We start from the raw sequence: 12161 nt of genomic DNA, 5'->3' as shown, positions 1-12161 counted from the left end.
TAAATGTGTGGCACACTTTCTCAGTGGACAAAGGAAAAATGTTTTTAAACTTTGAATGAATGAGTACGATGGGAATAGTGTAAAGATTTTGTCCGATGTTACCTTTTGACGTTAAATACGTTGTCTAAAAAGAATGGGCACAAAAAGTTGTAGCTTGTAGCCAACATATTTATTTTTTGAAGTCATAGGAAAATTGTCTGCAAGCAACTTGCATTTTTGAAATTGTAGAGGAAATATTCTCCACACAGTACAGAGAAAACTGTCTGTAGCACTTGAATGATTTCTATATCTAATCATAACTTCTTTGTATCCATTGCTGACAGAGTATCTGATTGTGCTCATCTGACATATAGAGTTCCTCAAAGGTCAATCCTGGGGCCTCTTTTATTCTCCCCCTATGGCACATTAACCATCAGTTTGACTGTGTTTCTTATCAATGCTATGCTGATGCTGTCCAGCTTTATGTATATGTGAAACTTAAACTTTCAAATCTGGCCATTTTATACAACTTTCTTAAGGAGATTAGTGCCTGGGTGTCTTACACTTTCCTTCAGTTAAATCAGAACAAAACTGAAGTTCTGGCCTTTGCCCCAGATTAGACGAATTAGAAATTTTACATCAGCACTTCGCTGGTTCCCTGGCTTCTAACTCAAAGGTTGTTTCCAGAAACATGGGGGTCATTTTTGATTCCCACTTAAGTTTTGAGAAACAACTTAAGTCATTTATTCTTTACTCTCATTTTCAATTAAGAAACATTACCAAACAACTCTCCTTCTTATCTCTGCAACAACTCAAACAAATAATCTATTGTTTTGTCTCCTTACATCTTGACTATTGTTATGCACTCTATTCTTGTTTAAGCGAACAAGCTACCACAATTAATCAGTTCAAAATTCTGCTGCATGATTACTAAGACTCCACAGTTTTCACCCTAGTGCTGGCTCATTAAACTGGTTTCCTGTTACATTTAGGATTGAATTTTCTAAGTGCTTTTAAGGCGTTACACATTTTGGCTTCATCATATATCAGTGAGTTGCTGATCCCATATAGGTCCACTAGGCCTCTCAGAGCATCAGAATAAGTGCTCCTGCAAGTGCCGTCCCATGCTGTGGTCATTGAACATTTTCTGTCCTGGCTCCCAGATCATGGAACAAGTCATCAAACTCTGCTGAATGTTTTAATTCTCAACTCAAAACCTATTCAGTCCCAAAGACATTTATTAATGCATCCTTGCCCTGATTTATCCCTATTCTTTAACAAGATTTCACTGAAACACACATTGATAAAATTCCTACTACTGCTACTGCTATAGTACTGATGCTACAACCAGGAGCTTTTACACACCTGGGAAGCTGTCATAACAGGTGCGTAGGAGAGGAACAGCACACAAGACTCGCTCATATCAGCACTACACTCGTATAGTACTCTAGACACTAGACAATGAATACTATACTAAATGTCGAATCAGATTACTTTCAGATAAAGATCCAACCATTTACAGCCAGTTTAGTATTATTTTTTTCTTAAATATATTTACTGTATGTGAGATCTTCTGTCTATAAGATTTCTCATAAAAAACTCTTTCTTCCCAGAAAAAAATCAGGTCTCAGTGCTCCTCCCCCTTTTTTCCTCCCCGTTCTCCCTGTCTTACTCCACATCCAACTCCCCTCCCCCCAAAGGCTTTATGTTTGATGTATCTTTAGAAACAGCCCTGGCACTGCTATATTTAGACCTGTGAGAAGCGTAGGAGGAGCCCAGAATAGCAGGCGAAGGTGGGAGAAGTGTCTCTGGTAAAAAATGAGGAAGGCATCGACCGGAGGCTTTAAATAGGGCTGTGACGCCTTAAACAGCTTGAGCCAGTTGCCATGGGAACAGCAGGAGGAGGAACGCAGGGGTTTTGATGCGCCCATTTATCTAGCTATCTGGACATACAAACACACATACACACACACACACACACAAATGGCTATGTGTGTCGCTGTATTATTGTTGCTATCTGGCTGTCCTAGAGCCAGACAATCACAAAGACACACGCACACAGAGCTAAGATCCACTCTTAGTACTAAACAGCCTTGAAAAGTGAAAGACAGTGTCATGGAAATCATATAAATACATTTATATGTGCATGTGCATTCAGTTGTGTGTATGGGGATGTGTGTGTGTTTTGAGAGATAAATAAAAACAGTGAGAGATGGAGAGTTTGAGTTTTAATTGTACCTTCTATGGCGTGGAGGTGCGTACACGTGAGATATCCCACAACCCTTTGCTCCTGATGGGAGGTGCCCACGTGAACCTGCAGGGGACCAGAGACAAACATGACATGATGTCAGTGCACTGTGTTCAAAAAAGCAATATCAAAACCCACTTAACAAGTGTTTGCGTATGTAAAACATGCCAGGTGTGAAACTTTATTGATCCCTGTGGGGAAACTGAGTCATTACAGCGGTGATTTAATAACAGCAGTTAGGGGTGCAACGTAACAGGAGTAGGGGTTCCTGGGAGAAGAAAATAATGACAAATATGTACCATGTGAAAATATACTAAAGGTGTGAAGCATTAGAGAAGCACATTGCATTCACCAAAGAAAAAAAAAGGAGACATATTTATGTAATGTTGTTAAGACTTCTGTATGTTGTAATTATGACTTAACAGCTGACAACTGCAAAAAAATCTCACAATTATGTGTCTTTAAATGATAACGTTATAATATGTATATGTATGTATTATGAGATCTGTTTCTTTTAATAATTATGTTGCATCATAATTACAATATAAGGGTCTTGTAATAATTACATTACAAAAAATATTATTATCATAAGTTACATATTTTGTAATTAAAAGATCCTTATCTAATAATTATGAGGTATTTCTCACCATTACGTGACTGTAATCTGAATATCTAATATTTTTAATTTGTATATATATATATTATAATAGATTAATCTTGTATTTATGAAAAAACATAATTTAGATACAATCTTGTAATTATGACATAATCAATAATTACATTATTTTATAATTATATAATAATTATGTACATAATTACAAGATGAGATCCTGAAATTCAAGATCCATGTCTCATTATTACATATAGTTTCTGAATATACATATACTTCTATATATGCTATATATACACCATATCTATAATGTATATAGATATAGTCTCTTGTAATTATGAGATTGTATCTATAAGATATTTATGAGATACATGATGAGATTATGAGATTCGTCTTGTTAATATGAGATTCTAAGTCATAATTAATCAATAAGGCCTTCAATTTTTTTTTTCTTTATGTGGATGCAATATGATTTTATCAAGCATATTCATATCATAATTAGAAGCATATCAACATCTGTCACATTAGAAGGGTATGAGAATATGGAGAAAAAACACAGAGCATGTAATAGGTCCTTTCATATGTATGGAAAGTGTGTGTTAGAATATATGTTACTGGCAATACCAGTTAAACTATAAACATGTTTTAAATAAATAGAATTTATTCAATTGAATATTTAAATTAAATAGAAATAACATTTGGATTGAAGCACTCTGAACTGAACTTTTGTAACTTATAGAAAAAAGGTATAAATGTAAATGTTAATAAGTTTACAGATAATATTGTTGTCGTTATTTTAAATCAGTTTGTACACACATATTTCTCTGCACTGATTGTGCTCTAATAGCTGATTGCAGTCTGCTGCAGCTGGAGCATTAGCATGTATTTTGATGCTGTTGACTGATGTTACTAAAAAAGGGGACGATGCAGTGAGCATTGCTGGAAAAATGCTGTCTACAGTGAGTTGTATTGTCTCAGCTGATCAGCATCCCAACATCCAGACATTTGCCTGTTATGTGCAGTTTTACACATATTGTAGCAAACATTTGTAATATACTATGAAAAAACTGGGCTACAGAAATGTTCTGTCTCCCATTTAAAGATTTTTTCTTGGTTTAAGTCTCATAAAACACATCATGCTAGCTGCATGGCTAATATATAATAATGATGGATTGCCACAGTCATGGTTACCAGTGGATGAATCCTAAAGACTTTGGTGATTCCCTGACTTTTCTCTAGCACCACTGTAAGGTTCCGTTTTTGCTTTGTAGCGCAAAATGTCCCGACAATTATTGGATGACTTACCATCAAATTTGGTGCACACATTCATGTTCCCCGCAAGAATATGTAATATTTATTAAGTGCTAATTATCAAATGCTAACATGCTAAATTAAGATGGTGAACATGGTAAACATTATGCCTGCTTAGCAGCAACATGTTAGCATTGTCATTGTGAGCATGTTAGCATGCTGACATTAGCTTTCATTTTTGTTTATTCATTCATTCAAGGTTTTCATTATCCAGACATATTCTGAATCACTGGTATCTATGATCATACCAATAGGTATGATCTTAACAAATAGAACAAATAGAAAAAAAGCAGTTTTCTACATAAAGATGGTGTTGATTATTACTTGAAAAAATATGTTTGATTTTCCCACTGACATTTGCAGTCTTGACATTTTTCACTGCATTATGAATGGCTTGCCATGGTCCCAGGGGCACAAAACATTCTTCATCAGCAGGAAAAAAAAGTCAGCTATTGATCATTGTAAACAAAAGGCTTCTATACTGATACCATCTGCAACAACTGCAAAATAACCTCTGGTATTATGCTATCATCACCAGTGTCTTCAATGTAACACTCCACTGAAAGATCTAAAGATGATGTATCTGGGTTGGAGTGAGCCTACACGTTTGGGGAAAACTAGTCTTGTCAACAAAACTAAGTGAAGTGAACAAACAGTAGTTGAAAAAATACAAATTGTTTGGGCTGTTCATTCTTTACAGTCATGTTGTTTGAAATATCAAACAGCATGATTCTAAAGTGTGATGTTCTGCACCAGAGGTAGGCTGAATCAATCAGCGTGAGCTAAACACAGCACTAGAGATATTATTTTTTCAACACATCCTCATACACTTTATACATTTTTCAGTACTTCTTGCCAACCTCAATTTCTCCACTCCCCAGGCAGCAGAGTGTGAGCAAAGCAGCAATATATTCAACATCACTCAAGGTTTAATCAGACACCTTTAGCATCAGTGTTTAGAAGTCCTTCAGCCACACAGAAACATAACACAGACCCAGGCTAAGGATGAGTCTGGCAGCTCTGAAGTGCTGGTGGGTGGATACAGACTGAAGAGGAGGAGGAGGAGGAATAAAGGGTTGCAGAGAAAGGGAGATGTGATTGTGGGTATGGTTAGTTTGAAGTGAGAAGGCGTCTGGGTGGAGAACATCTATAACAAGACAGAATACACCCTCATAGAGGCCAGCTTAGAGTCAGCCTTGGACAGGAATATCATAAGAGGTGAACTGCTCCTATAGAAGTCATAGAATTAGACCTCCGTTTACTACCGAATGTGAGTAACAATCCACAATGGAGCATTTTTAACCAAAAGTGACTATTGCCAGTCGCAACATTATAGTAATTCAATGTGCTGTTATCCAGTTAATACATCTGCTGCTCTAAAAGCTCACTGTCTGGTAGGGTTTTTGCTCAGAATAATCCTCTGACAGGCAGGAAAACTACTTTCACCTCTCTGCTCTTTTATTTAACAGAAGAACAGCTGGTCTTTCTGTGTTGAGTCTGCATGTTCTCCCTGAGCCAGTGTGGGTTTCCACAAGGTGCTCTGTTTTGAATATGAATGTGTATGTTTTTTTATATATTCCATGGTAGAAAAGTAACCTGGATGGATGGAGAAGCCACAGCCACTAATGCTAAACAGAGTAACTTGCACTGACTCAAACTTTATCATGAGTAAGTCCAAGGATGAGAAAAAATGAAAACCACTTTATAGGATTTTTTATAGGATCTGTCAGTCCTATCAGTTATGATAGAATATTACTCACTATTTTCATTGTTGAGATCTGGCAACTCCAATAGCCACAACTTTACAATAGAGTCCATTACGTCAAGCAGCACAGGTTTGAAACAAATACAGAGTTAAATTTCAGTATCCAAGCAATTTATTCGGAAAAACCCCAGAGTGAATGCATCCCAAATGTCTGTTGTATTCACCTATTCCCTTTTAAAACTGCATGAGACCACAATTATGGCAGGAATGGTAGATTTAATGGATGTCGGACAGTTGGAGACAAAACTTTAAATCTGGATTAAATTATTCATTTTTGCTACTTTGGGGCAGCAGAAGAATCTTTAAACACAATATTGACCTATTATCACTTTGTAAAGGTGTGAACAAGTTAGCAAACAGCTGCCTATGTACAAATCCAGCATGGCCATGGTGAAAGATTAACATCCATTTCGAGTAGTGTTTCCACCTGAAGAAATCCAATATCCACTCTAAGATATCTGGCTTTTAGCAGCTATATGCTACACTAAATTCATCAGCTAATTGCTAACTTTGTTTGTCTGCTGTTTGGTTCTGGGTAGGTAGTGTACACTATGCCCATCAGAGCTTTTTTGCTCAGAGCATATACTGCTGCTGTGGGAAACAATGCTGATGGGAGTGGTGAGACTGAACCATAGCAGTAAAGTTGTGGGCTGTACAGAAACCAGAACAATGAGCTGAGGGGAACTTCAGAGTTGAGTGATAATTCTCTGTGGGTTTGTCATGAGGAACAACACGTTTCATATTAGTCATGGTAAATTCATCCATTGTTAATATGAAAATATTGATAAGTGCAGCTTTAAAGTGTGGACTTAAGAACAAGATTGCTTATTCTATATATATATATATATATATATATATATATATATATATACACTCTGTAAAGTTAACTACTTTGATATATACATACATATATATATATATATATATATATATATATATATATATATATATATATATATATATATATATATATATATATATATATATATATATATATATATATATATATATATATATATATATATATACACATTCTGTAAAGTTAACTACTTTGATGGTTGGTTGCTCACTAGCCATTTTCCTGCCTCTTACCTCCAGCAGCAGTAACTTAAAAACATATCTGATGTGTGATGCTCTCAATCAGTTAAAAACAAATGTGCACAATTTACGATCAACTCATGTCTACTATAATGAAGAAAGAAATCAGTATTTATCTCTTTGGCGACTTAGCTACAGTGTTACAGCACCCCACAGAGGAGAGGACTTTCATTAAGACAAATGGAAACTGATTGCCAATAATGTTTTGGCTTGGTATCTGTGCGGAGCTCTTAATGAAAAATCCTAAAAACCACAATAAAGCATTAGCCTAATTAGCCTGACTTTAATACCAAACACAAAGCTCACATTCTAGACTGAAGCACAGTAAATATACCTTACAAAGGCCATACATTTCCCTCCAAAGATTTGAGGCACTAATTCAATTACTCTTAATGAAATAAGTGTCTAGAAGAGCAAAAAAACACTTGTCCAATTTTCTTAAATGCACTAACAGATGGTACATTAACTTTTCTAATAATGTTGAAAAAGGTGTGAGTCAATGACTGTATTAGTAGGTTGAAACCTGCATTACTGTATATTTTACTTTCCATATTTCCATACACAATAAATATTACATCTTTAGTAATCCATGTTTAAAGGAAAAGTTTGATATTTTGGGAAATATTCTTGATACTTTTTGAGAGTGGTATTGATCCTCTCATTTAACTCAGCAAGACGGCAAAGAAGCGTATTTCCCAAAAGGTCAAACTATTTCTTTCAGTACTAATATTCCAACTGTAATTAGATCCATAAATTACAGTGGTAGTTTTCCCACTGAGTCTGCTTTAACCACTATGTGTAATAATTACAAAAATAATATAAGACCCACATTTGATTCTATTACATGACTTAATTCCTTCATTGCTTTTACTTTTGCAGTTTGAGTTCACAGGGAGCATTAAAGTTTCATCGGATCATCTTATCCTGTCTTGTTTCCCCCATCTCTCCTGACTCTGTCCTCATTCCTTCCTCTCTCTCTCTCTCTCTTCCTTCCCCTCTGCTCTTCTCTCTACCTGCATGCTGTGCTCTGTATTAATATTTCAGGGGCTTATCTATGCTTCAATAGGTGTGTGTGCACTCTGAAACTGACAAGAGGCCTGAAGAATTTCTCTTGTGTGTGTGTGTGTGTACGCACTCATGCATGCAAGAAAGAATAGACTCTCAATGTGTTTGTATTGTCAGTGGTCTCTGCAGAAGAAGAAGTTCAGATGATGCCAACGCTAATTGGAGTTCTGTGTAGTGACACAGGAAAGCCTCAACTGGAAGCAATTTATACTGAAAAGTGTTTCTCCTTCTGCTCTGTATGAATAAAAATAACATGGGATGAAATGAACGGCATTTCTTTAAAAATAAAACAGAAAATGAATCAGAGTGCAAGATATGAGATGCTAAAACTTCCCAAGACTTCCTCTTATTATGGGGTATTGAAAAAGAACTGAGCGGAACTGAAATGAGCTGTGAGAGGCGATTTCACACTGGAAGCCGAGCTGATTTATAAAAGCCTGATTACAAAACCTTGAAGGCTGCTGTAACTAATTACCTTAACTTTACCATCAGACGAGGAGTGAAGATTTCACCTTGCATTACTTGCATGAGATTGATTGCTTCACTTGAAAACCAAGCAGCCAGATTGTCTTGATGACAGACAGAGGGCAGAAAGCAGCAGGGTGACAGATGAGCTATGGTTTTGTTTGTCGGTCTGTCCAGGTGAATAAAACTGCAGACATTCTTAAATTTGAAACTTTTCACTGTAAGTTTGGCAGCAGTGATATCTTTAGGGAATATAGTGTAGTCAAAGGGTGTTTTGCTGCTGTAAATCCTATGGGGTGCTAGAGATTTACTGGTGTCTGGATAGTATCCTGAATGCAGCTGACTGCTTTAACTTTACTGTGGCAGACAATTTATTACTTAACTTCTACCTTTTCTAAAGCAAAGTTGCTTTAATTTCACTCTTTTTTATTAATTGAGATATTTTTAAAGTCTTACCTCCCAAGTCAATCAAAATAAGTTCAAATGATGTCTCAGGTAAATCGATACAGGTCAAGTCTCAAGTCAGTTGCAACAGATTCAACTCATGTCAGCAGTCAATCAAGACAAGTTCAAGTCAAGCCTTCGTTCAACTAAAACAAGTCTAATTCAAGTCTTAAGTCAATTGAGACAAGTTCAATTTAAGTTGTGAGACATAAATTAAGATGAGACTTTCAAGTGCCAGGTCAAGTCTTTAGGCAAGTCCAAGTCAAATCTCAAGTCCTTGTTTTGCTAAAGTTGAGTCTCAGCTATACAGCTATATCATGTGGTAAACACTGGAAAATTGAGCAGGAATTGGATCATTTAACGTTTGTATAAACACAGCTAATCAATAGTGAATAGAGGGGAGTCAGGGGTGGATTTGAGGAATTCTCCCATTGATTTCCATTCTAAAAAAATCTAGATTTGAGTGTGTCCCTGTTTTGAAGCCTAATCCGTAGTAATGCATTTAAACTGCATATTTACACACACACAACCACACACACGCAACTCTTCAACCATGCACTTAGTAGTTTGAAATAATTATAAGAGGGGATAAATGTTGAGACTGAAAAGCTTTAATTACTGCGCCAGTGCTGGCTCTCTCTTTAGGGAGACATTTTTAATTAATATTCTATCTCTGCCTCTCTCTCTCTCCCTTTCTCCCTTTCTCTTCCTCTTGAGTGCGTCACTACTCCACAAGAGACAATCCAGATTTATGTTGCTGACCTGCTGCTGCTCTCCAAGTAAATACATCCATCGGGAAATTATGAGAATGAGTGTGTGCCTCTGGTTAGATTTTCTAGAGAATTCATTCATATAGGAAAACAGTTTTAACATGATTATAATTGAAAAAAAAACCCAGTCTGAGGTGGCTGGAGGTCGATTTTTGACATCATGGGCTCATTTGGTATAGAATCAGTTCTTTGCAATGATAAACACAAATCATGTGCTAGATACTTTGACCCAAAGTGTCTTAAAATATAGTGTATTGCTGTAAGGACTAGAAAAGAAGTAGTGGTCTGCAGTTGTCTGTACAAAAAAGGCCATAACAAATAATATGTGTAAACCAGAACTGCTGAATAATTTTCTGACTTGTCAAAAAAAGGTGTTTCTCTGAATAAGGCAAATAATAATTAAAATCCATCATTGTAATACATTTCCAACATTCTCAGACGAACTCTCTGTCAAACAAAACCATCACTATTGACGGATTATGCAAAACCCTTAACAATGTTTAGTGTTGACATACAAATGGTAAATTTAAAATGGTAACTAAAGTATGATCAAGGTTAGAGAAAGTTGATGGTTATAGCAGATAAATTATGGTTACGGTATGGTTAGCGTTAGGCAACTAAAACACTTGGTTAAGCTTAGGGAAAGAATACGGTTGCAGTTGATTAAAAGGCAAACATTAATTGCAGGATGCAAATGATGATCTTCTGCTTTTAATTCAGACATTCCACACACCCATCCACCACCCCGACCTCCACACCACTCTCTACTTTCTGCCCCGCTACATGAACAGCACACGAGTTGCTGCCAAGTCAATGTTGGCACTGGGTGTAAAATTATGAGGTGCAGAATCGTCTAATATGGACATTCATGTAATTTCTAGGTATACTGAGCTACTCAGACTGAAGTTTTAATGATAAATAACGGTTGATCTAATGCGTCAATATGATTTCCTTCTAACACAATGGACAGTATCAAAAACAATCTATAATGCAATATCAGGTTTTAGTGTATGTTTGATTCATTTTGTAACATCATGACAAGTTGTGCATTTTTTGGTCCAATACAGTTTTTGGTCTTTCATATAGAATTTGCATATAATTAATGTCACAAGTCACACAAACTGATATTGGTTCAGGCAAGTTTTTACATTTGGTGTAATTAGAGGTATAAAGATATAAAACTGTGTGTAGGTTCAAGACTAAAATTATGTTTGGTACTGTAGAAATATGCATGTGCACTTGTCAGATTTATAAAGCTGTGCATACTCCCACAGTTAGGCATATATGGATGTAGACATTCCCTTTATCAACAGTTTGCTTTTAGACACCTCTGTAGATAAAACACAATTTCACTTATTATGTCTGTGCGACACTGGTGATGTCCTCCAACAATGCCAGAGCAGGATCATAATTTTTACGCACTGAGGAAACCCCAGTTTATCACACATGCATCATTTATAATACACCTTTGGCATATTACAATCAATAGCTGTAATATACAGTATGCTTACAGAAACTGGCAACTTAAAGGAGAAATGTTGCATGTTACAGGAAGGTTTATGATGATATAGTGTGTTTCAAATAAATAAAAGTAGTTAGTATGAACACTGATGCTCTAATGGCTGAACAGAAAAAGAAATGAGCGTCACCTATGGAAACTCAAACATCATCAACAGATAATCCAGGGAAGCTGGTGTTACAGCACCACCCACAGTATTTTGACCAAGCGGCAACCTCTGGGGCTGAAAAATGAAGCCAACGCCAAAGTGCCAAAAACTGCAGTTCCTTGAATGGCCACTTGAGAATGGCTTCAAAAGTGAGTCAATCCCCATAGAACTTCATGTTAAAATGCCCAACTTAACAGCAAAAATAAACATGTTTGCAGCCTGGTACAAAAAGAGTTTTGGTCTCTATAGCTAATTTCCCCTTTCATGACAACTATACAGGAGGTGAATTTTTATACAACTCACCTGTTTAAATTTTATTAAGGCTTAAAGTTATTCATAATTAAGGGCGTGGCTGCTTTTTTTGGGTGCCGTCACAGGCAAGTTGCTACCACGGCGACAACGTTAGTTAGGTAATGTAACCATGGCATAATACCAGATTCACAGAGTATAGGATTAGCCGTAGCTGTCGCTATTTCAATGTGTTTTCAGTTCATGAAAGTTAATTGTAACATTTTGGTCACATAAAATAGTCTTGTTGAGTGTTTGGTTGTACTAAAAGATCCTCTAAGGAGTCGAATGTTCAGTTTTTTCCAGTAAGTACATTTTGTTTTAATGGTTCTAGCATTAGCATTATCACAGTTAGCCATAGACTGTTAATACACTGTGCGAACCAAGCTAGCAGCTAGCGTTAGGGTGAGCTCCAACCCTGTTGTCCAAATAGCATCACTTCTGGCCCCCA

The 12161-nt window shown here is 36.3% G+C and overlaps 1 protein-coding gene across 2 annotated transcripts in view; it reads right to left on the bottom strand.

Moving 5' to 3' along the window:
- Positions 1–12161, bottom strand: part of smpd3 (sphingomyelin phosphodiesterase 3) — a 71592-nt gene that overhangs the window by 18143 nt on the left and 41288 nt on the right. For both annotated transcript variants that reach the window (XM_044357602.1, XM_044357601.1), the window contains exon 5: positions 2218–2293. In XM_044357602.1, the coding sequence (XP_044213537.1) occupies positions 2218–2293 (76 nt within the window). The remainder of the gene's footprint in view (positions 1–2217; positions 2294–12161) is intronic.

This window comes from Thunnus albacares, chromosome 7 (genome assembly GCF_914725855.1).
Source record: "Thunnus albacares chromosome 7, fThuAlb1.1, whole genome shotgun sequence".
Taxonomy (NCBI): domain Eukaryota; kingdom Metazoa; phylum Chordata; class Actinopteri; order Scombriformes; family Scombridae; genus Thunnus; species Thunnus albacares.
The sequence above is the reverse complement of the archived record's forward strand: the minus strand, read 5'-3'. Positions and strand labels throughout refer to the sequence as shown.